At 42.2% G+C, this 27400-nt stretch overlaps 1 protein-coding gene across 1 annotated transcript in view; it reads right to left on the reverse strand.

Annotated features, from left to right (window-relative positions):
- The window catches only part of LOC126248167 (RNA-binding protein with serine-rich domain 1-like), a 103484-nt gene that overhangs the window by 24041 nt on the left and 52043 nt on the right, over positions 1-27400 (reverse strand). The window contains exons 5-6 of the mRNA XM_049948925.1: positions 25206-25346; positions 11974-12135 (exon numbers count right to left, since the gene is read on the reverse strand). Coding sequence (XP_049804882.1) covers positions 11974-12135; positions 25206-25346 — 303 coding nt within the window. The remainder of the gene's footprint in view (positions 1-11973; positions 12136-25205; positions 25347-27400) is intronic.

Raw genomic sequence — 27400 nt, forward strand, 5'->3', positions numbered from 1 at the left:
TTTGCGAGTAATATATGTCATAAAACAGCACTGAGTCAGCTCACAGACAGTGTCCAAGAGTTGCCGATGAAAAGCAACAAACATGTAAATGGACAAAAGGGGACAAAAAAACCACAGAAACGCAAGAAATGGGATGAGGAGATTAAAACAACAAAGCAGATTACCATGGCTGGCTGACCATGAGAATAAGAAAGGAGAAGCCAGCCAACTATGGGAGGCACCAACTTGGACACGAAAAGTACAGAGCAACAGGAAATTCTGGATAAAATCAGGAGCAGGCATCAGAGACCCCACCCGTATAATGCGCCACGGATATGATGTCGCCAGGTGCTGTCATACGCTTTTAGAAGATAAAAAAAGACAGCAACCAGGTGTCGGCATCTGGAAAACGCTGTGCGGGTGGCAGACTTGAGGGACACAAGATTATCAGTGGTAGAGTGACCCTGGTGGAAGTCGCCCTGACAGGGATCCAGTAGGCCTCGTGACTCCAGGACCCAACCCAACTGCCGACACACCATACGTTCCAGCAGATTACAAAAAACGTTTGTGAGGCTGATGGGCCGATAGCTATCCACATCAGGCAGGTTTCTGCCAGTTTTGAGCACCGGAACAATGGTGCTCTCCCGCCATTGCGATGGAAAGACACCATCACACCAGATCCGGTTGAAGATGACGAGGAGATGGCGCTTGTAGTCAGACGAGATATGTTTAGTCGTCTGACTGTGGATCTGATCCGGCCCAGGAGCTGTGTTGGGGCAATGTGCAAGTGCGCTGAGGAGCTCCCACTCCATAAATGGGGTGTTATAGGGTTCACTGTGGCATGCAGTGAACGAGAGGTCTTTCCTTTCCATCCGCCGTTTGTGGGTGCGAAAGGCTGGGGGGTAGTTCTCCGAAGCAGAGGTTCGAGCATAGTGCTCAGCAAAGTGCTTGGCAATCACGTTTGCATCGGTCCATAGCACGCCATTGATGGTAATGACGGGCACACCTGTTGGGATCTGGTAACCAAAAAGACGTCTGATCTTTGTCCAGACTTGGGAAAGTGATGTATGGCACCCAATGGTCGACACATACCTCTCCCAACACTGCTGTTTCCGTTGTTTTATAACCTGGCGTACACGGGCACGGAGCCGCTTAGAGGCTATTAGATGCTCTGGGGAAGGGTGTCGCTTATGTCGCTCTAGAACTTGCCGCTGCTCTGTAATTGCCTCAGTGACTTCCGGCAACCACCAATGGACTGTCTTTCGCTGGGGGCACCCTAAACAGCGAAGCGAGAGATTGTGTTTGCTCCCCCAGAAACGATTGTGGTAGTCACCTGCTCAACCATCACATCAATGTTACCATGTGGGGCAGAGTCAGTGGTGACATCAGAAGTGAAAGTTTCCTAGTCCGCATTGTTTAAAGCCCATCTGGGCAGGTGTCCATGGGCCTGACGCCGGTCAGTGACAGGAAGATGGGGAAGTGGTCACTACCACACAGGTCGTCATGTGCCCTCCAGTGGATAGATGGGAGAAGTCCTGGGCTGCAAATTGATAAATCAATGGCCGAGTAACTACCTCGAGCCACACTGAAATGTGTGGCAGCCCCAGTATTTAAGAGGCAGCAGTCGAACTGAGACAATAAAGTTTTGACATTTTTGCCTCGGCCAGTAAGCACGGTGTCACCCCACAAGGGGTTATGGGTGTTAAAATCTCCCAAAAGTAGGAAAGGTTTAGGGAGTTGATCAATCAGTGCAGCTAATACATTCAGGGGTACTGCACCATCTGGAGGAAGATATACATTGCAGACAGTTATTTCTTGTGACGTTCGTATTCTGACACCCAAAGCTTCAAGGGGGGTTTGAAGGGGCACAGGTTCACTACAAACTGAGTTTAGGACATAAACACAAACTCCACCTGACACTCAATTATACGAGGGTGAGTCAAATGACAACCTTAAATTTGTAATAACAAATCAAAATTTCGCCCCATTATCCTGTAAGTTGGTATGCGTGCTACAAACAGCATGCAGAAAGGCCTGTAGGTGGCAGCATAGTGCAGATGCACACAAACCATCGCAGTATCAGTATAAAGATGGCCACCCCACTTGTCACTTGCACCAGGGAAGAACAGCGTTCTGTTATTTGGTTTTTGCTTAGTGAAGGTGTGAAACCTATTGAAATTCATCGACGAATGAAGGTTCAGAACGGTGATGCATGTTTGTCACAGCAACAAGCCTATGAATGGAGTAGGAGGTTCGCAAATGGTGTGACTTCAGTGGAAGATGCTCCTCATCCTGGTCAGGCACAACGAGTTGTGACTCCACACAACATTGCTGCAGTTGAAGCCATAGTGAAGGAAAACCGCCAAGTGACACTGAATGACATGGCAGCATGTTTACAGATTAGTCATGGGTCACACATTGTGCATTATGTGCTCCAGTTTCACAAACTGTCTGCAAGATGGATGCCATGGCAGCTGACTCCTGAAATGAGAGAACGATGTGTTGATTCTTGTGAAAAACTTCTTAGGCGCTTTGATCGAGAAGGTGATGGCTTCCTTGCAAGAATCGTTACTGGGGACGAAACCTGGGTTCACTTCCACCAACTGGAAACGAAGTGAGCGAGCAAGGAATGGCGCCATTCCTCATCACCAAAACCAAAGAAGTTTCGAACAGAACCATCAGCAGGTAAGGTTAGGCTGACACTCTTTTGGGATGAAAAAGGTGTCATTTTGGAGCATTAAATGCCTAGAGTGACCACTGTCACCAGTGCATCATACACAGATCTCCTAAAAAATCATCTGCGGCCTGAAATCAATGCGTGCTACAAACAGCATGCAGAATGGCCTGTAGGTGGCAGCATAGTGCAGATGCACACATACCGTCGCAGTATCAGTATAAAGATGGCCACCCCACTTGTCACTTGCGACGTGCATTGCTGTCAGCAGGTGTCCTTTTGCAACATGACAATGCAAGGCCTCACACTGCCCGTACAACAGTTGCAACAATCACAAATCTGCATTTTGAGTGTCTTCCTCATCCACCTTGCCCCAAGTGATTTCCATTATGTTTGGACCACTCAAAGACACAATGGGAGGAAAGAAGTTCCGTTCTGATGAAGAGGTATGCCACGTGATGTATGAGTGGTTGCGCGGACTACCAAAAGAACTTTTTTCTAAAGAAATTTATGCACTTTGTAAGCGCTCGAGGACTTACATTGAGCGTGAGGGAAATCATTTTGAAAAGTGATACAGCTTTGTACCACTTCTGCACAATGAATAACATTTAAAAAAATATTTAAGGTTTTCATTTGACTCACCCTTGTAGTCGCTACGGTTCCTGTAATATCCCTTATAGCCACAGAGGGCAGAGAACTGCTTTGCTGGGGACCAGGTTTCCTGGAGGGCAATGCAGAAAGCAGGTGTAAAGCTTAACAGTTGCCGTAGCTCAGCCAGGCGGTGGAAAAAACTGCTGCAATTCCACTGGAGGATGACATCATTGAGAGACTGGGAAGGCATGGAACATTCAATGAGGCAGTTTATGCCTCAGGGTCACCTGCTACCACCACCTTTTTGCCTGAGCAGTCTATATCCATTGTGTCTGAGAGTCCGGTGAGATCCAGGTCCTCAGTGGATGCCAGAATCTCCACCCCATCCTCAGATGCAGAGCTTGTAGGTAGTTGTGGTGTGGATGCCACCACAAGTTCCGTGTTCTTAGGGGCCTTCTTTTTCGATTTGTCATGCTGTTCCTTGGGTTTCCCTGGCTGGGAGGACTTCACTGAATCAGTCTACAGGACTGAGAATGAACATGAAGCCCTACGACCAGCTGCTTTTGGGCTCTTCAGCTGCTGGGAGGTGTCATCTTTCCCACTAGCTGAAACCTGGGAAGGGAGTGAACCAAGGGACCCCTTCCTAGCGAGAGAGGAGCTGAAGAAGCCTTACACTTCTCTGGCTCAGAAGTGGGGACTGAAATCCCCAATGGTTTGGGGGGCAGGGGGGGGGGGGGCGGTGTTGCTCCCAAAGTAGGTGGTCCGGGAGCAACAGGGACGGAAGTGCCCCCCATCATCAAGGGGGCAGATGTAGTCTCCTGGTTCTGATAGGTGATAGGAATTCGAGGAACTGATGGGGCGAGAACTGTTCTCGTAGCGCCAGCATATGAGGTGGTCATACCCACAGGATGTACGCGCTCAAATTTCCTCTTAGCCTCAGTGTAGGTCAGTCGGTCCAGGGTCTTATATTCCATCATTTTCCTCTCTTTCTGTAAAATCCTGCAGTCTGGCAAGCAAGGTGAATGATGCTCTCTGCAGTTGACACAGATGGGAGGTGGGGCGCATGGAGTATTGGGATGTGATGGACATCCACATTCTCGACAGGTGGAGCTGGAAGTACAGCGGGAAGACATATGGCCAAACTTCCAGCACTTAAAGCACCACATCGGGGGAGGGATTTAAGGCTCGACATCACAGTGGTAGACCATCATCTTGACCTTCTCGAGCAATGTGTCAACCTTGAAGGCCAACATGAAGGCACTAGTGGCAACATGGTTATCCCTCGGACCCCGATGGATGCGCCTTACGAAATGAACACCTCCCCACTCTAAATTGGTGCACAGCTCATCGTCAGACTGCAAAGAAGGTCACTGGACCACATTTAAGTCTTATGAGGCGTGATGGTAACAGAAACATCCCCCAAATTGCCACTAGTGAGTAATGCCTGTGACTGGGTGCTGTTTTTATCAAAACTGATCCAGAGCGCATTTTGGACAAACCCTCCACCTCCTCAAACTTGTCCTCCAAATGCTCCATAAAAAACTGAGGCTTCATGGACATGTAAGATTCCCCATCAACTCTCGTACATATGAGGTACCGGGGCGAATAAGCTTCACTGCCATCCTTAGCCTTGCGTTCCTCCCATGGTGTGGCCAGAAAGGGAACGACTTGGGGGTCATATTTCTTAGCATTAAAGTTACACTTTGCCCGCTTAAAGACTGCTGGCGGCGGACCACCAGCAAGAGATGACGTATTAGGCTTCATGGCGTGTCATCCGCCCTGGTGCCACCCATTCCGACCAGGGGCCCTCCACACGGGTGTCACCGAGCCACAGCAAAGGCGACCTGGGAGGATGCCCATTGCCGGGAGTCCCGATGCCCCAGGGTGATGAGCATCTACTCCTTGGCCTACGTGGGGAGTTAGCAGCAGGCATCAGCACAGTAATCCTTGTGTTGTCAGAGGGCTACAACCAACAGGGTACATGGCGGCCCCATCACAATGGACTGGCTACTGTGCTGGATATGAGGTATGAATAAGTCCATGGTCATCCTCAGCACAGAAAGTGACACTGCATAGTTCGTGGCGGAAAACGCACCGAGGAAGGTGTCCTCGCCCAAGAAATGGAGAATGGGCAGGACTGCAATGCAACGACAAGAAAGTGGGCTAAAGATCTCAATGCACGATGGATACGATGCACCATGTAAGGCATCCTTCCCCAATTGGCTCACTCTTTGGAAAAATTTTGAAAAATGGAGGTCAAATCCTACAGGGGACCATCACATAATGGCCGAAATGTGAGAGACTCCTTTTAGTCGCCTCTTACGACAGGCAGGAATACCTTGGGACTATTCTTACCCCTGGATCCACAGGGGGGAGGGGTTACTTCAAGTAATACAGCTGTATCTACAATTCTATATGATGTAGTATTTATGGATTGTATTATTATCTGGGTGTTGAAGAACATACTTTCAGGAATTTATGGTTCCTTAAATCAATACCAGTAAATACGTCCAAATAAATGTATGTCTGGAAATGCTTCATTTATCAGATATCTGTCATATTTGACTTTTGCACAACAGAAAAATCCAGGATGGAATAATGACAATATTATGGAAAGGGTAGAATGCTGCTCAATACATAGTGGAGATGTTGAAATGCAGACAGGCACAACAAAAAGACTACTAAACAAGTAAGCTTTTGGCCAAAAGGCCCTCTTCTGAAATAGATAGATAGATATAAATACACACACACACACACACACACACACACACACACACACACACACGACCAAGGTCTCTGCACGCCGAGGCCAGACTGCAAGCAACACAGAAGAAGGCCTTTTGGCTGAAAACTTACTTGTTTAGTAGTCTTTTTGTTCTGCCTGTCTGCGACGGAACACCTCCACTACATGGTGAATCCTTTTCATAATATTGTCACTATATGACTTTTGAACGTCTATGGGTATCAAGATAAAACTGGTGTCAAATTATTTCATCGTAACTGTTATTTTCCAAACATTAAAAAGTATATACGTAGCTGATGCTAGAAATATTATTGTCACAAGCAGTCTGTCTTAAAGATTAACTGATTTACGCATAATAGTCAATAGACTGGCAATTTTTGGGCCAATTATAAAGCATATTGCTTCCATCTTCACTACTGTCATTCTTGTAAAATTTTGATATTGTTGTAGTTTTTCCATCACAAGCTCTACAATGAGATTCTTGCTAGGTACAAAATCATCCCACCACCTAATCTGCTCTCTTATTCAACATGAATACAGTTACATTTTTTTTTCTCTGCCACGCTAAGTATTAAACATGCAGCTGCAAGCCGAAGTTCTTCAATCGCTACCTCTCCCTTCACGCACAGAACTATGACAGAGAAATCTCGTGGAGAGTGATATCTCAGCTTTCACAGATACTGTCACCCTGCTGTGTGTAAATGTTTCCAACATCTGCCCTTACAAGACTCTTAGACTCTTACAGAAGTTATTCACAAGGAACTATCACACAGTAACTGTCAGCGAAAATTTACTCCTAGTGTAAAAAATCTGCAATTAGTGTCTGAGAGTACCAAACTGTCTGAGAGAAAAAAACTTTCACGTATATTCCAGCCCTTTGAACTGTCTGCCTGATGTTGAGGTACTCTCGTGATCAACAAGATACACAGATTCGTTCCCAGTAGAATGTGGGTTAGGCTAGCTCGGATGCCAACTTCGTCACAGTGCCAATACGCACGATGTCACGGAACAGTTAAAACAGTTGCGTTCAGCTTCAGGAGAGGGTACAATGGCTTTATAAAACCCTTCCCAACCACATCAGTGCTTGTATCCAGGCCAGAGATGGTGGAACATCACTGATATGTGGACCTGTACTGCCAGGTTCTGCATAAATCTGATCCAATTTTTTAATTGCTGAAATAACATCACACACTCTCTCAACCCGTGAAGTTTCATTCAGTTTCTCCCTCCTCTTCTGGATGCTCCCCCCCCCCCCCCCCCCCCCTCCGGCAGTGAATAAAAATTCAAAAGCAGAGAAACATGACTGAATATAAACATATACATCCATGCACTAACTTGCAGTTTGCGAAAAATCATCAGACTCATTCCAAATTCCCCGGAGCTTTGAGCAGTTTGAGTATCTGCCTGAATAGCTTCCTGACATTCACAGGGTAGTTTTTATGGCAGTACGGCTGACTGACTGACACACACACACACACACACACACACACACACACACACACACACACACACACACACAAAACATGTGCGTGTGAGAAACAGGATGTACGGAGGGTGGTACGGTGTGGAACGTGTGTATTCAAAGGCAGTAGCAGCCACTTATGTAGAGAACAGGACAGGATAATTTTAGAAGGCAGGCAGAGAAGAAAAGTGTAGAAGAAAGGTGGAATAACAGAAAGAGTTAAGGAAAGGTTAAAATGATTAAGCTAAGGTGGGGTAAAAGAAGAACTGTTGGAGGCTGAGGTTGGTCTAGGGGCAGGAAGGTATGGAGTAGGATAGGGAATGGAGGAACTGTCAACACCACAGTCTCTACAGCAACTGCTCCAATCCTCCTTATCACTCCACCATTGAATATTACCTCTACCACTATCTGACTGACTCCAAAGCCACAATCTCCTCCCCATAACCATGATGGCTATATCCTCAACCACAACTACTTTATTCAAGTTATCACCTATAATTAAAATCCATGATATGATCGCATGCCAACCTGTGCAATGGACATTTTTAGTACCCGTTCTAGTTACTCAGAATATTAAATCCATCATGTGGATCAGATATACTGAAACTATCTTTCTAATCTGGACCCAAGGCAAGGACACAGTATTCTCATTCATTCAGAACCTTAACATCCCCCATCTTACCCATCTGAACAAATGAATCATCTTGGATCAACACCTCTGTGATGGCTCCACCAAGAACATCCGTTCACATCTGACCCGACAAACACCACCAATACTTCCACTGCAACAGTTGCCAACCAATTTACAACAGAAGAATTCCTCAGAAACAGTATGGCTACCCGGTGGTGACACATTTACAATCAACTGAATCTCTAATTCCTCCTCCCCTCCCCTATCACTTTACACTTAATCACTGAAAACAGGTCGACATTAGAAAAACTGAATAACATTCTCTACCATGGCTTTGACAAACTCTTACTGTAACCTGAAATGGGAAATATCCACCCCCACAAGCCTCCCTCTCCTCCCTTCCCAAACTGATATTTAGCCACCTGCCATCTAAATTTCCATCCCAAATACAGGGTTATATTCTAACTTTGCTGCGACCACTGCACAGCACTCTATGTGATGACCATAAAAGAACTCTATATGATGACCATAAAAGAACTACCCATCCAATTGAGTATCCATTACCAGACAGTTGCCAATGGTCAAACAGACCAACCAGTTGCTGAGCATAATGCACAATACAATGTGGCTTAGTTTAATAATGACTTCATATGCTGTGCCTTCTGGATCCTTCCCTGATAATGGCCACTTTTCTTAATTAATCAAATGGGAACTCTCCCCATAACATAACTTCCATTCCAATAATCCTCACAGACTAAATCTGCATTAGTACCCCTTCACTACCTGCTTTCAGCCTCTCTCCTGTTATCACTCCAATCCACATTCTGTCCCCACTCTAGGCTCACATTTTAGCTACTAGTTTTGTACTCTGCACTAACTTATTAGTTTTACCCATTACTTAGCACTTTACCTCTCTCTTGTACTTCAGATGTTCCCCCTTTCCACTATACCTTTTCTTCAGTGAGTCTGCGAGTCTTCATTTACTTGCCACACCTACATGTTCCACTCCAGCACAATCTTTCCTATTCCATCCCACAATTCTCATTCCTTTTCCTACTCGACACCCCTTTTCCTTACTACAGCCACATTATAGTAACCCAATACTTACGTGTTATACAGAGAGTTTAATATCTTGAGTACATTTTTAGCTCAAATGGAGTGTTAACATGATGCCCACTGAATCTTAATAACCTAAGGTCAGTTCTTTATCAAATGGGAATGAAATTGTTAACTCACTGAATGAGACTGACACAGATATAGAGTGATACAGAGAGATATAGAGTGATGGCCAAGAATATTGTGTTCCTGTCAACATTTTGGAGAAAAATCTATGGGTTCCACTGGCTCCACTGACATGCTGATGCAGAACTATGCAGAACTGCACACACAGAATGGGACATACAATAAAATAGATCGCCAATGGGGATCCTGCATCAGGATGGCTGAGCACTGTAACCATGCTAAATTTGCCTCTTGAAGATGGTTATTCCATGTGATAGGTGTGGATTACAAATTGTGGTGTCACCTACAACTGTGTGGAATGGCATCTGGACTTCAGCAGGATGAGGTATAAGAGACCAATAGAAGTTTATGATGCCTAGGTATTGACACAGTTCTCACAGTCTCATTGGGCCCAGAGATTATCTCAGGGTGAAGTTCCATTCAAGAGGTAGGCATGTGCTGGCAGCAGATCTCTTGAATCCAACAAAGATCACTTCTGTAGCACCAATAATGCCTTTGGTGGGACTCATTAGTATTTTATAGTCAATGATGGGGCAGAAAACTTTTTGGAGATAATTTTGCTGTTGTTCTGGGAATGATACCGGCACATCATCAATGCACTCTACGCCCCTTGGCATGTGCAGTGTTGTGCAACACATACAAAATGTAGAGGAATGCAAACACTCCAAACAGTATTCAGAAGGCCATTTTGTGTATATTCTCTGGGGTCAATGATATCTGGTTAGAGACCTCGGGTGGTTCAGTGCAACTGCAAAGATGTGTGAAATCTTGTGTGTGTCACAATGAGTAGGGGGTTGGAATTGTCTGGAGCACTTAGTACTCTATAATCAGCATGACCGAGAACCAACTGGATTCCTTGTCAACAATGACTGTGCTGTTCTTATCTTAAACTACGTTGAATTACACCGATGTCATCCAAAGTTTGTTGGGATCAAGATGCCACAGTTGAGAGAAGACAGGAATGCTCCATATATGGGGTTCTGTTGAATGGTGTGGGAGATCTGACAAGACACAGCTATTCAGGTCATAGAAGAACAGAAAATCTAGGAATAAATGGGTGAGTGATGTCAGTAGTGATAAACCATCACTTGAAAGCTCTCCACAAGCTTAGGTTCAGATTTAATGTCACCCAAGCCTCAGATTGCTAATGTGCCATGGTCACTTGCCAGTTTGCTGTTGTTGGTGGGCATGCCCTTCAGCCACAGCACAGAGTACTGTCACTCACATTTCTGGACCAAGAATATAGCAAGCTACATTGAATGCTTATTGCAGTAACATTTTTCCCAGTCTGGCATGGGTGAGGATTACGCATTGCTGATCAATGAGCACTGCACTCCCTTTCTCTGTGGGCTATGGGTGGGCTTATCCATCATTTACATGCTCCAGAGCTTGTTTAACTCTATTTTATATGATATTGACAATAAGGCATTGCAGGTATCACCTCTGTGGAGCATACGGATGTGGGGCACTTCTAAACCCACCAACAGGTGAAGGTGAGACAGAAATTAACATGGCTTTCTGTCTCCCAGCTCCTGCTTGTTCAGCAGCTTGCATCCATTAAATGTGTATAGGTGATAGCAACCACACAATCTCTTCCTTCAGTGACTTGCACTGGTCTGTTGTTTGGTGTTTCTCAATCATGTTGCTGCTACTTCAAGGGTGGTGCCACAATGTGACTATATTTGATTGTAGCCTGAGATATGCTGTCAGCAGCAAAATGATTCTAGACATAACTGGACCATAGGGCTGGCCAGTCAGTCCAGAGCAACTGTACTTTGAAAGCCATCAATGCACCTCTGCACCTGGATGCCATGAACAACGCAGCTGTGGCTGACTGACCTTATCATGCAGCCAGTTGTTACAGTGGCTGATATTGCATCTAGTATATTGTTTTGTTGCTGAGTTAGCTGCAACAAGAACTACTACCCTGGAGGCAGTTTATCGTCATAATGCTCCAGTGATGCCTGCTTGCATCCACTACTCGTAATATTTTCTGTGGAATGCACCAACCTCCTCCTGGTGCAGATGCACTTGTTCCAAGAGCAATTCTTGCAGCAGATACAGCAATTATTTCTGCTCTTGCAGCTGGTGATTATACAGCTGATAATGCTATCGCATATGTTATAGCTGTGCTCTCAGCTGCTCCCAATTTGGGGTTTATGATGGTGGGCCACCGACCTACACATCTCAAAGAATGTTGGTGCTCATGTTGTATGCTTGCAAAGTTATCATTCTTGTATCGGGGTCACCACTTGGTGAGGTATAAACACACTTTCAAATGCAGTTTCATTTGCAAAGTAGCAATTACGATTACGGTGTGGCCAGGTGACCATCAGGGTACAGACTGCTGTTCTTAACACAGGTAATCTTCCATAGTGCCTTGTAAATTCCTGTCTCAATGTTGCTGGTTTGCCAGAGTAGAATTGCGACCAAACACTTGTCACAAAAATAAAAATCAAATATCTACAAAATTTAAAGCAATAAACATAATCTGCCAAAACTTTTGAAGTCAATTTGAAGTATAACTTCAAAAGCAAATTGCAGTGGGCTCTCACACCCTATTCTGAACTGTCAAAAAGATATACATAAATACTGAATTTATGATTATCAGGAAGAAAGAAGGAAAAATTTGTAAGCAAATAGTAGCTTACCTTGAACGAACAACAGTTCTCATTTTTGGTTGAGGCTTTCTCCTGTCTTCCCTTTGTCTCTCTTTGACTCTCTCCTTTACATTTTCTTTTGTCCTCTGTCTCATTTTCAGTCTCTCTTTCATCTTCCGTACAGCCTCAACATTGCGAGGGGCACTCCGATTTCTGAAACAAATTTCACATAAAAGTTGAAGACAGACATACATGTGCTGTTGTAATGGGGAATACTTATCTGCACACCTCCTATCACCACCACTACTCAAATAACAGTACAGTAAAATCCCAAATTAATGAACCCACTTTCCTTGCATTAATCCCACAGTGAAGTCTAGTCCACTTATATATTTTTCTTGTGTGAATTTTACATTTATTTTATTTATATGGATGAATGATCTTGTTGCTGTTCCTGTTGCAACACTGTTATCTTAACCTAAGATATCTACATCTACATAGATACTCTGCAACCTACCATACGGTACGTGGTACGGGCTACCCTGTACCACTATAATCATTTCCTTCCCTGTTCCACTCACAAATAGAGCGAGGGAAAAACAGTTATCTATATGCCTCCAAATGAGACCCAATCTCTTGTATGTTATCTTCGTGGTCCTTAACGTGCAATGTATATTGGCGACAATAGAATTGTTTGATAGTCAGTTTTAAATTTCGGTTCTCTAAATTTTCTCAGTAGCGTTCCTCGAAAAGAACATCACCTTCCCTCCAGGGATTCCAATCTGAGCTCCCGAAGCATCTCCATAACACTTATGTATTGTTCAAACCTACCAGTATCAAATTTAGACGTCCACCTCTGAACTGCCTCAATGTCTTCCTTTAATTGAACCTGATACAGATCCCAAACTCTTTAGCAGTCTCAAGAGTAGGTCGCACTAGCATCATATATGAGGTCCCCTTTACAGATGAACCACACTTTCCTCAAATTCTTCCAATAAACTGAAATCGACCACTCTCCTTCCCTACCACAGTCCTCACATGCTCATTCCATTTCATATCGCTTTACAGCACCACACCCAGATATTTAAATGACATGACTGAGTCAAGCAGGACACTACTAATGCTATATCCTAACCTTACGGGTTTGTTTTTCCTACTCATCCACATTAACTTACATTTTTCTACATTTAGAGCTAGCTGCCACCAACTAGAAATTTTGTCTAAGTCATCTTATATCCTCCTACAGTCACTCAACGATGACACCATCCCACACACCACAGTATCTTCAGCAAACAGTACATTTCTGTGACACCCCTGACGAAACCCTCGTCTCTGATGAACACTCGCCGACAAGGACAACATACTGCATTCTATAACCTAAAAAGTCTTTGAGCCACTCACATACCTGTGAACCTTTTCCATAGGAATGTGCCTTTTTTAACAACCTGCAATGCAGCACTGTGTCAAATGCTTTCTGGAAATATAGAAGTATGGAATCTGCTCATTGCACTATATCTATAGTTTAGTGTATATCATGTGAGAAAAGGGCAAGTTGAGTTTCACAAGAGCAATGCTTTCTATAACCACACTGATTTGTGGACATAAGCTTCTCAGTCTCAAGAAAACTTATTATATTCGAACAGAGAATATGTTCATGGATTCTGCAGAAAACCGAAATTAGGGATATTGGTCTGTAATTTTGTGGGTCCATTCTTTTATCCTTCCTATACACAAGAGTCATCTGCTCTTCTTCCCAGTTGCTTGGAACTTTGGCGTTGGGTGAGAGATTCATGATAAATGCAAGCTAAGTAAGGGGTCAATGCTGTAGAGTACTCATTCTAAAACCAAATTGGGATTCCATCTGGACCTGGTGACTTATTTGCTTTCAAATCTTTCCGTTGTTTCTCTACGCCAGGAATGCTTATTACTATGTCGACCATAAAGGAATCTGTCCGATAGTCATATGCCAGTATATTTGTATAATTCTCCTGTGTGAACAATTTTTTGAATGTAAAATTTAAAATCTCAGTCCGTTTTGCTACCTTTAACTGCCACACCAGTCTGGTCAACAAGGGAAGGGATGGAAGCGTTGGACTCATTTAGTGATTTTACACAGTATCAGGATTTTCTCAGATTCTATGCCAGATCTTTTGCTAAGGTACGACGGTGATAGTTGGTGTATGCTTCATCTTTCCACAGAAGCATGAATCTCTACTAACTTTTTCTTGTCATCATTTGTGTGTTCCCTTTTGAACCAAGAGTGCTATAGCCCCTGTTTCCTCCACATTTTCCAAATTTCATTATTAAACTATGGTGGGTCTTCCCCATCCTTAATCCACTTACGAAGCAAATAATTCTTCAGACCATGATTTACAATCTGCTTAAACTTTGGCCATATTTCCTCTATGTCCATCTTACTGGAACTAAGTGATGTCAAGTCACTGTCTAAGTGAGATGCTTACAACTGCTTATATGCTCTTTGTAGCAGGAACGCTCTCCTAGCCTTCTTGACTGATTTATTAACTCTTGTAACCATAGTTGCTATAATGACATCACAATTGCTAATTTCCGATCTATACTGACACTGCCAATAAGGTCTGGCCTATTTGTAACAAGTCTAATACATTTCCCTTGTGTGTGAGCTGTTGAACCAGCTCCTCAAGATAGTTTTCAGTAAACATGTCCAAAAGTACTTCACATGAAGGTCTGTTTGTACCCCCTGCAATGAATCCATAGACATTCTAATCTATACCCAGTAGGTTTAAGTCACCTCCAACTAGTACTGCACAATCTGCATATTTATGTGCTACTGACTTTCTTTGAATGACTGTCGAACTGTTGGAGGTATAGGGTGACCAGTAAAAACATCCAACAATTAACTTGGTTTCACCTATACTTGGTATATGCGAGCAGATAATTTCACTGTCACACACAACTTCGACTTCAATAGAGATAATATTTTTGTCGACTGCAGTGAACACTACCCCCCTCCCATGGCCTCTAATCTGTTTATCTGATATACGTTCCATGACTCGTTAAATATCTGAGAGCTTTCCACTTCGGGTTTCAGCCAGCACTTGGTCCCAACAATAATCTCAGTGTGAGAACTTTCCTGGAGGGCAATAAATTTGGAAATTTTGTTACGAATACTTCAACAATTTATTGACAAAATTTTGACAGTCGGAGTGTTTTTACTCAGAATACAGTCCGACTAATGCTGTGCATTAACTGGCATGTGTTCATCAATGTACCTCAAACTACTGCCTAGCCTACAAAATCCTCATGTGCACTCCACAAGTACTCTGTTACCCAAGTAGCAGCTTCCTTTGTGTAGTACACCTACCTAGGGGGACTGACAAGACCATTGCTGAGTCGATGATGCCTTTGGTTGAGACCCTCCACACAGCTCCAAACAAAAGGATTCTTATCAACTATGGGAACCATGCTGCAAATTGTAAGCTCTGCTTGCACACCGCGTGTGAGGCCAGGCACCTGTATGAACTGAGGATGGCCGCAGAACCCATGTGACAGATGTCACTTGTGCCGACATGAGGCAAAACTTGCAAATGACTGCACCCTGCACACTCGATAGCCACAGGTTTGGCTGCCTCCACACCTCGGATGAGGCATTTGTGTCAGGAAGACACTGAAGAAAAATTATGGGATAATATACTCAATGAAAAGATGGAAAGTAAATCAAAATTTTTATTTTCTTACACTAAGATTTTATAAAAACCCATAGCAAGTATTCAAGTGTTCTTGAAGGTTTTACCTAAATATAAAATATAATGATCAAAAATTTAAAACAACAGCTGAATTCAATTGTAAGTTCTGTTTGTTAAGCAGGTAACAGCATGCTGTGAGCATCTGAAGCAACATAACCAGTCCTGACAATGTAACTTCTGTTTGGACTCCCGGTTTCATCAAACACACAAACATTCCTATTGCCTGATTTAATTACTTAACTTACAGAATTTTCCCTCCCATATCAACAAAAATGTTTGGCTGGATTCCCATCTCCATCTCACACACAACGTGCAATACCAGTGAAACACAATGACAGAGAACAAAATTTTTACAAGTTTCTCTGACAGAGGGTGTAAATGACTTTAGTTGCCATTTGAGGTTAAGATGGTTCTGTGACATTGCGAAGAGCTCCAGGTCTCAGAAATATAATAGCTACTAACCCTACTTACATCAAATACATGCATCAAGCCCTGCACTATTCTTGGAATGACATTAGTAAGAGACACTGAAATATTATTTATATATCTTTTCAATCGCATCAACTGTACAATCAACTTCACCATCTCTTCTCTCTGTACATATAAACTGAAGTAGCCTTTTCGCTTCAATCTGTATGTGCTAATCTAGAAGTTCCTGTAGGGATTTTGATTCGGTTTTCACTGATTCAAGAGGCAGGTTTCTGTATATAATTCATAAATGTTTTGTACAAATCACCTTAATTATGATGAATTAAAGTTGTGTTGTGAAAATGATGCCATTACCACCACGTCATAACTCAAGAGAGCAGCAATGCTTCGAGAACACAGCATGTGGGAGTAACTTGGTATCTGATGTGGTGGTCTAGTGGTAGAGCATGTAGGAAACCAAAAGGTTATGGGACTTTATCACAGATGGGTCACTTTTTTTCACTCTGCTTTTTAACTTAGTGTTCCCCTCTTAATGATGTAGAGATTTGTCAGAAATGAAATATGCCTCAGGTTCCACATCACACTGTAGCTCCCCTTTCCCCAGTTGGAAAACTGGTTGGCAGCATGCAAGTCCCATAAGTGATCTCCAAATGATCGCAACTGTTTCAGAACAAATGCATAGGAGAAAAAAAGAAGTGAATTCATAATATGAGGCTGGTTTGAAAAGTTCTCGGAATGGAATAGAAAAAAAGTACTTACATAACTGAAACTTTTTTTATTTTTCAATGTAGTCTCCTTGTAGATTAATGCACTTGGTCCAATGCTCCAGTTCCTCGAGCCCATCTCAAAAATGAGTTTCCTCCAGGCCTACAAAATTGCTGTCAACTCCAGCTATCAATTCCTCGTTTGAAGTGAATCTTCACCCATCAAGAAAAATTTTCAGTTTTGGGAAGAGATGAAAGTGTGACGGAGTCATATCAGGTGAATAAGGTGGATGTGGCAACAATTCATACCTTAGTTTGTGTAATTTTGCCATGGCGACGGCACATTTTTGCAGGCATGAACTGTCTTGATGGAAGATGTTCTTCCTTGCTAAACCAGGCCTTTTTTCGCGTATCTTTTGTTGCAGTTTGTCCAGGGGATTAGCATAGTATTCTTCAGTAATTTTTTATGCAGTGGGGAGATAATCTACAAACAGAAGCCCCTTCGCATCTCAGAACACTGATGCCACAACCTTTCCCGCCGAAGGAATTGTCTTTGGTTTCTTTGATGGCAGAGAATCAGCAAGTTTCCACTGTTTTGGCTGTTGTTTTGTCTCTGAGGCTTAGTAGTGCACCCAAGATTAATATGTGGTCACAAACCAGTGCAAAAAATCTTGTTCGTTTCTCCTAAACAGGGCCAAACCTTGTTCTGATATGTCCATTCTCATGCGTTTTTGATCCAGCATCAAGAGTTGCGGCACCCATCTTGTAGATAAGTTTTTCATTTCTAATTCTTCAGTTAAAATGTGATATACCCTTTCAGATGACATCTGGCAAGTATGAGCAATTTCAAGCACTTTCAACTGGCAATCCTCCATGGCCATTTTGTGCAATTTTGCAAAGATTTCTGGAGTAGTGACACATCTTGGTTGACCACTGCGTGGATCATCATCTAAGCTCTCCTGACCAAATTTAAATTCATTTGTCCACTTGACAACAGCTGAACATGAAGGAGCAGAGTCTCCCAGTGTAATTTGGAAATCGGCAAGAATGTCCTTTGCTTTCATACTTTTCTGTACGAAGTATTTAATCACTGCTCAGATCTCAATTTTTTTCCATTTTCACAAATCACTACACAGGAACAACAGGGCCACGTTACCACCACAGCTCTCCTCTGAGCGCACTGACATGGCACATCTTTACAGGCAACAGTTCAATGAATATCATGTGAAAAATTTGTTTTGCTAGCGTTGACCTCTTGTGGTGATTCTGAGAACTTTTCAAACCACCCTTGTATGTAGTGTTTTATGTTTTACACTTCAAGTAAAGCATTTTCTGAAAAACTACTTAAGCAACTTTGCTTTGTTTACATACATTATGTTCTTTCAGCAGTGCAGGAGGTAACTCAGCTTTCAATGAATCAAACCTAGATGTGGACACAATTATTTGCTTGGCACAGCGAAGATGTTTACCATAGAGTCCATGACAAAGAATTGTGGCAATGAGTCTCAAGAATGCATCACAGTGATTACTATGCTTCAAAGAGGAGTGCTGTAACTTGACCTAAACACATACATCATGCTGGTTTTTCTCTTATTTTCTTCTTTTATTTGTGCCACCTCAGCCAACCTCCAATACATACAGAATCCCTCACAAAAACATATACCCAGGATTTGCATACAATATTGACAATGGTTATAAAAATACTACTTTCATCATGATGTGCTCCCATCATTTCCATGAGACGTCACTCCACATGTCAGTTCAATATGAGCACACAACATTCATGTCTCCAGACAACTTTCCTGGCATGCACTGCTTACATCACATAAGTTATATGAAAGTGTCGATATTCATTTATTTAATGTTGTTCTCTGAATTTTATTCATAACTTTATGCAGTGGCCTGTAAACAAGTCATCTGGGTGAAGACACTTAATGCTAACTGTGCGAAGCCAGGCCAGGTTGCTAATACTGTGTAAGCTAAGAAATAATCATTCAATCTCTACCAAAACTAAATAGCCTTATTGGCAATATACACTGTTCCTGGAACATAATTCGGTCCTGAATCCAGAGCAAATTTCAGAATTTCTGTACTGGCCTCATTTATCATGTAATATTTGTTTTTGTAAATGCTTATGGCAGTCTACATATTATTTGCAGTTGGCAAAATGACATGCTAGCATAGCAACTGACAAACAAAAACTAAACAGAGCCTGAATTAGTGTAAGGAGTGCTATGGATGAAGAATTCAATGGATTCACAAGTAATCAACTTCAAAGAAAATCCTAAGAAGTTTTGGTCTTATGGTAAATCAGTATACACATCAAAGGCATCTGTCCAGACACACTGTGACCATAATGGCACTGAAACAGAGAATGATACATGGGTGCCGAAGTACTATATGTCTTTTTCCAAAAATGTTTCACAAAAGAAGATTAAATCGTCACACAAATGACAAATAGACAGGTACTGAAATAAGTGACTAAGGGATAAGAAAAGCAACAGAAATCACTCAACAGAGGAAAGGTCACTGGACCTGATGGGATACCAATTCAATTCTACACAGAGTATGCAAAACTACTTGCCCCTCTTCTAGCAGCAGTTTACCGTAGGTCGCTCAAGGGTGAAGCGTTCCTAAGGTTTGGGAAAAAGCACAGCTCAAATGCATTTACAAGTATGGTCATCAAACAGAGGCTCAAAACTATTTGCCTATGTCTTTGACGTCGATCTATTGTACAATTTTGGAACATTTTTTTTGCTGGCATATTATGACATTTCTGGAGATGGAAAATCTTCTCTATAGGAATCAACATGAATTCCAAAAACAACCGACATGTGAAATCCAGCTCACTCTGTTCGTCCACACGACCCGTGAAGCAGTAGATACAGGCACCCAGGTAGCTGCTGTGTTCTTTGACTTCCAGAAGGCATTCAATACAGTTCTGCACTCTGTATAATGGACAAAATATAATCATACATAATATCACACCAACTGTGTGATTGGACTGAAGAGTTTCTAGCAAACAAAACACAGCATGTCATTCTGAACAGAGAGAAGTCTTCAGAAGTAAAAGTAACTTTGGATGTGCTCCAATGGATTGTGATAGGACCATTACTTTTCACAATACATATATGCACATGACCTAGTAGATAACTTTGTATACAAAGAAGTCATAATGCTAGAAATTGTATCAAAACACAGAAAGACCAGCAGAAGATCAACATTTGGTGTAGGGAATGGCAGCTGACCCTCAAAATAAAAATTAAAAAAATGTAACATATTCTGAATACATTGCCGGAAAGATCCTTTACTTTATAATTACAGAACAACAGAACACATGATTTCAAAACAATCACTGGAAGCAGAGAAGATCCAAAGAGCAGCAGCATATTTTGTTACAGGGTCATTAACCCTTTTGCTGCTGTGGGTGTATATACAGGGTGTTTCAAAAATGACCGGTATATTTGAAACGGTAATAAAAATTAAACGAGCAGCGACAGAAATACACCGTTTGTTGCAATATGCTTGGGACAACAGTACATTTTCAGGCAGACAAACTTTCGAAATTACAGTAGTTACAATTGTCAACAACAGATGGCGCTGCGGTCTGGGAAACTCTATAGTACGATATTTTCCACATATCCACCATGCGTAGCAATAATATGGCGTAGGCTCTGAATGAAATTACCCGAAACCTTTGACAACGTGTCTGGCGGAATGGCTTCACATGCAGATGAGATGTACTGCTTCAGCTGTTCAATTGTTTCTGGATTCTGGCGGTACACCTGGTCTTTCAAGTGTCCCCCACAGAAAGAAGTCACAGGGGTTCATGTCTGGCGAATAGGGAGGCCAATCCACGCCACGTCCTGTATGTTTCGGATAGCCCAAAGCAATCACACGATCATCGAAATATTCATTCAGGAAATTAAAGACGTCGGCCGTGCGATGTGGCCGGGCACCATCTTGCATAAACCACGAGGTGTTCGCAGTGTCATCTAAGGCAGTTTGTACCACCACAAATTCACGAAGAATGTCCAGATAGCGTGATGCAGTAATCGTTTCGGATCTGAACAATGGGCCAATGATTCCTTTGGAAGAAATGGCGGCCCAGACCAGTACTTTTTGAGGATGCAGGGACAATGGGACTGCAACATGGGGCTTTTCGGTTCCCCATATGCGCCAGTTCTGTTTATTGTCGAAGCCGTCCAGGTAAAAATAAGCTTCGTCAGTAAACCAAATGCTGCCCACATGCATATCGCCGTCATCAATCCTGTGCACTATATCGTTAGCGAATGTCTCTCATGCAGCAATGGTAGCGGCGCTGAGGGGTTGCCGCGTTTGAATTTTGTATGGATAGAAGTGTAAACTCTGGCGCATGAGACGATACGTGGACGTTGGCGTCATTTGGACCGCAGCTGCAACACGGCGAACGGAAACCCGAGGCCGCTGTTGGATCACCTGCTGCACTAGCTGCGCGTTGCCCTCTGTGGTTGCCGTACGCGGTCGCCCTACCTTTCCAGCACATTCATCAGTCATGTTCCCAGTCCGTTGAAATTTTTCAAACAGATCCTTTATTGTATTGCTTTTCGGTCCTTTGGTTACATTAAACCTCCGTTGAAAACTTCATCTTGTTGCAACAACACTGTGTTCTAGGCGGTGGAATTCCAACACCAGAAAAATCCTCTGTTCTAAGGAATAAACCATGTTGTCCACAGCACACTTGCACGTTGTGAACAGCACACGCTTACAGCGGAAAGACGACGTACAGAATGGCGCACCCACAGACTGCGTTGTCTTCTATATCTTTCACATCACTTGCAGCGCCATCTGTTGTTGAAAATTGTAACTACTGTAATTTCGAAAGTTTGTCCGCCTGAAAATGTACTGTTGTCCCAAGCATATTGCAACAAACGGTGTATTTCTATCGCTGCTCGTTTAGTTTTTATTGCCGTTTCAAATATACCGGTCATTTTTGAAACACCCTGTACACATCCTGTTATGCAGTTTCCTAGGTGTTGTGGACATATATACACGAGCCACCTGGGTTTTCCTACAGTGCTATGAATGTCATAATGCATCCTGAGAAGCTGACCTCTCACTGCTGCGTACGAGCTACTTTCTTATAATGGTGAATAAAAAAGTTTCGAGTATTTTTCATACAATATATGTGCCTCTTGTGTTCCATCATTTAAAAAATAAAAGAATTAAAAAAAATTAAGAAACCTCATTTCAATATCTTGAATCATTAAGAGCTATCATTCTACTCTCAATTTTGAATAAAATTTTATGCCTTCTCTACATTTCATTCACTGCAATATATGAGCTGCACTCAACCACACACAAAGTTGACACAATTACTTTTTACCTATTTGGCCTCTTTAAAATTTTGCACAATGTTTTACTGAATTTTACACAACACAGTAACTATGGGATATTACGAAAAGAAATGTAGTCCTTCATCAAGCGAAGATATCAGACAGTAAGATGTGCAAAAATCAATTTTTTTCATCTAATAGTTTTCGAAAAAATGAATGATAAGTATTTTATATTGGCTGGAACACCATCTCTCCACACAGGCACCAGCAATTGGCGAGCAGTACACCCATAACGAAAGCTGCCTCAGCGTGGAGTGCAACGAACACGTCTGCAGCAGCGAAAGTGTTAATTAAGCAAGAACACATCAAGGAGATGCTCAGTTAGCTTTATTGGCAAACGCTACAAGAGAAGTATTCTGCATCCCAGTATTGTCTAGTGTTAAAATACCAAGAGCATACATTTCTGGAAGAGTCAACCAATATAATGTTTGCTCTTACGGGCAACTGGCGAAAAGACTACCAAGATATAATTAGAGATATTTGAGCCCACATAAGCTTACCAGCAACCGTTCTTCCTGGAAACCATATACAAGTGAAATAGGAAAAAGGGGAAATGACAGTAGTACATAAAGTACCCTCTGCCACATAACATTAAGGTGGCTTGTAGATGACAGATATAGATGTAGATGTAGATACATTGTATGGTCCACTGGTTTCCTCCAAATCATGGAAACAGCAATGGAAAAGTGCCATGATACTTTTAATCAGCCTGTAAGAGATACACCAACCTTAAACATGAACTTCAGTTTGTGAGACTTCACTACAAAAAGATTAGTTTTCCATTTCTTTTTTTTTCCAATTTCAGTATTAACTCTCCAAATATGCACAAAATGAGCTTCCTGCTAACAAGGTCTTTGTTGTTTTTTACTATTTCTGCAGGTATAAGGTGTTAACTACTGAATCAACAGACAACACAAAATTCCACAAGAAACAACCCACAGCCACATGTAGTAACCGTTAAAACTCCCAATGCTGAGATACAAGAGACAAGGTGTGATATTGTGTGTTTAAGCATGACTCATGGGCAATGGTGCCAGATTATCTTCATTTCCTGAACTGAAGACCATGTGTGGAAATTCCATGCGCATATTTGGACGATTTTTCAGTGATTAAATCTGTAGAATATTTAATTAAAGCTAAAGAAGAAGAATGAGCATGCAGCATTTTCAAGTATTTCAACTGATACTGAGGAACACGTGACAAGAAAACTGAGACCAATAGCCAAAAATTGATTTCATTTTCAAATTCAGCATCCACACCTTAACAAAGAATATCATTCACATTCTTTGCAACAAAAATATTGCTGATCATTGTAACCTGAAGCTATATTGAATTTTAACTGATGATAATGAACATGCACTTTTGGGAGTGGGACTCTCAATTATTTTCTGCCTCTTTTGATGTAATGTGAGAAACATTATGTCTGTAATCATCATTTTGTAATGACAATGTGGTTGCTCCCACAGCTCATTTTTACACTGGTATGAAGCCAGAAGTATTAATTCACAGGGCTCCCAGCACCCAGCATAAGGAGGCATCAGCTGTTTCAGATATTGTGTGCCTGAGCACCAAGTCATGAAGAGTGTGACTGCTATTACGTGCTCCCTGGTAAAAGTCCATTCAAATCAAGTTCTCGGAACCAAGAGCAAAGTGACCTCCACAAGTAAACAAACATATGAAAACATGAAAAGTACATAGTATATTGAGTGATTATGACATGGCGTATATCATTGTGTACACAGTCTTCAAAATTCAGTCTGTCCAACTGTTATAAGAAATGGAAATGAACGTTTGGTGTCATTGGCCGGGAGGCCCCTTGCGGGGCAGGTTCAGCTGCCTTGGTGTAGGTCTTATTACATTTGACACCACTTTGGGCGACCTGTGCGCCGGATGGGGATGAAATGATGATGTAGACAACACAACACCCAGTCCGCGAGCGGAGAAAATCTCCGACCCAGCCGGGAATCGAACCCGGGCCCGTAGGTCGGCAATCTGTCACGCTGACCACTCAGCTATCAGGGTGGATGTTATAAGAAATATAATGTTATAAGTATTATCCTACTGACTACAGCAATATGACATGGAATATATTATAGAAGGGCATTGGTGCTAAAGGTTGCTATTGTGAAATGTCAGTAAAATTGCAATTTCCAACACAAAGTTCTACCAGCTAGAAATATTAAAATAATTTTGTCCCGAATAAATGTTTCATTCTACAGCATAATGAATACTAAACTGCCTGAAAGACAGAAGTTCTCTGTCATTGAGACAAACCAAAACCCCCGTCTTTTACAAGTAATGCTGTGACTGACTGGTCTATCCAGACTTACCTCAAGCTTTGACTCAAAACTTCCATCCACCAGTACCTCTCTCCAATGTTCAAAGTTTCATAGCGGTTCTCCTGCTTATCTTGCTGGAATCCTTTTTCCTAGGGGCATTAGTCCAACAACATATCCAGGAGTATGGCACACAGTTTTAAACTTCCAGGAGATGTCAGTTATATTTTTACCTTTGCCTGGTCTTCAAATTCACAAGCAAAGTCCTCTTTCGATACACATAAGAAATTAATCAGCTTGTTATGTGTTATACCGAAACCTCCCATCATTAAGGAGGTTAAAGGTTGGTTTGAACACCGCAATGCCTAACCGTGTATGGTCCCACTGGAGGTTATTTATACCCTTACCTTCCTCAGACCTTTCAACTGACTTACACAGACAGTTGTACGAAGGACTATAGTTTAATGTTGACTCCAAGTCATGGTGGAAGTTGGTACTTTTCACACACACTAGTGTGTGCCAGAGGTGAATAAAAACAGTAAGTGACAGAAAAAATCCAAGAACCAACTGAGGACTGAAGAACCAAGGAACTGTAGAATGACACCCACTAAGCCACTGAGCAACACCTGAACAGAAGTAAGCATATGAAATACTCATTACTTACTACATACTGCGAGAATGAGAATCATTATATTATGCTTCATAAATAGCACTACTCTTTCAAAACAATACCTACATACAAAACCTCCACTATAACCACTAACAATTACATACTTGCGCTTCACTTGCACTCTTGAATCGGAGCTCGATGATGAACTGGAACTACTTGAAGATGAACTTGATCTTGAAGAAGTACCTGATGTCGAAGTACGAGAATCACTTGAATCACTTGAAGACCCCGAACTACTTGATGAACTTTAAAAAAAAGAAAGAAATGTAATTAGTTAACAAAAAATGGTGTCACATGCAAACTTAGAGGAAAACTATAAAAATGTGAGTAATGGAAAAAACTGATAAATTTAATATGCAAAATATCTTACCCCCTGTAGTATACACAGCAAACAGTATATTTTATAAACAATATGAGATTATTAAGGTGCGAGGGTGAGAGAAGCGGGAGGGTGAGAGGGGCGGGAGGGCTAGAGGGGCGGGAGGGCTAGAGGGGCGAAACAGGCGGCAGGCCGAGAGGGGCGAAACAGGCGGCAGGCCGAGAGGGGCCAAAGAGGCGGGAGGCCGAGAGGGGCGAAAGAGGCGGGAGGCCGAGAGGGGCGAAAGAGGCGGGAGGCCGAGAGGGGCGAAAGAGGCGGGAGGCCGAGAGGGGCGAAAGAGGCGGGAGGCCGAGAGGGGCGAAAGAGGCGGGAGGCCGAGAGGGACGAAAGAGGCGGGAGGCCGAGAGGGACGAAAGAGGCGGGAGGCCGAGAGGGACGAAAGAGGCGGGAGGCCGAGAGATGCGGAAGAGGCAGGAGGGGGGGGGGGGGGGGACTATAGTTCAAAATTGGAGCCACCTGAAAGCTAGCAAACTTTTCAGTCTTGTTTGTGCACTTTGATGACTCAATGTCTCTACCATTTCACGAGTTGTTAACTTTAGTACTACATTAATTAATTTAAATAAGATAGTGAAAGTAAAAGCATTTCACACCAGACATACTGGAAAGGCTGTTAATGACCTTACATTCACTGCTTTGTAATTTCCAGTCATGGAATACCCTGAACTTTTAATGGCATGGAATTTCTGTAAATCCAGGTATTTTTATTTCACACACTTTAAGTAGCTCTTCATCACCACATAATATCAAAATGAGTGCACCATCACAGTGACAATCTTGTTGAAGAATTAAATGTACAGTTCTAAAATTCTAGGTTGTAGACAACAGCCTTACATTATCAGTGCAATGAGTGACAGAACAAAATCCAAGTATCTGGTAATGTTTTTCATTAACTGCATAAACATAAGATTCAATTTTAATGTACAGCAATTTTCTGCTAATGAATGTAAGACAGATGTCACGTCTCAGTATGTGAACACAGGCTTTTTCAGTTTCTTACTTCAATAACAAATTGGGAAATGCTATGGAGCAGGGGACTTCTGAAAGCAATATGGAGAACCAAACTCCACCAAAAAATTGATACTGATAGCATTAGTCTCTCTTTTGCATTGTGCATAGGGGTGTGGAAGATTAGATGCATCCATCACCAACTGCTCATTTGCTATTCAACTCCTGTGCATATCTGCAACCTCACAATCTTTTTTTTCTGGCTGTGTCTCATGTTTCTGTTCCTAAAAGAAATTTCCTATATCTCTGCAAAGTGATCCTTAGAAATTACACTTACAAAAGGAACATTTTAACAGAGATGGCCCAAGATGCCAGTGCATTTAAAGGTGCAATTGATCACAGGTTGTCCTTATTTGTGAAACATTTTACGCAATATATTTTGAATTGTTAAACAAAATCATAAGATGCCTAACTTTTCCAGTGTTCTGTACACTCATTAGATGTATATCCACCATTTTCATTGCAGTCAAAGCTATACTTAATCGGCAGTTGATAGCTGATGAATGATTTCATTGAGTCACATAAGACATAAAGAGTTTAAATATTCTACATACTTCTGTTAACAACACTGAGTAGTGTGCTCAGTATTTTTCTGGAAAAAAATGGTTCAAATGGCTCTGAGCACTATGGGACTTAACATCTGAGGTCATCAGTCCCTTAGAACTTAGAACTACTTAAACCTAACTAACCTAAGGACATCACACACATCCATGCCCCAGGCAGGATTCGAACCTGCGACCGCATGGCCACACCGGCCGGCTAATTTTTTCTGGACTGCTTCATAATATTAACATTTAGTTAATAAAAGGTCAAAATATCTACAATGAGACATGATACAAACCACATTTACTGGTGCCCAAATAATTGTAAATATTTAACACTATATCATTCTTACAGTAATAAAATAATTTTTCA

This window comes from Schistocerca nitens, chromosome 3, assembly GCF_023898315.1.
Source record: "Schistocerca nitens isolate TAMUIC-IGC-003100 chromosome 3, iqSchNite1.1, whole genome shotgun sequence".
Classification (NCBI taxonomy): Eukaryota; Metazoa; Arthropoda; class Insecta; order Orthoptera; family Acrididae; genus Schistocerca; species Schistocerca nitens.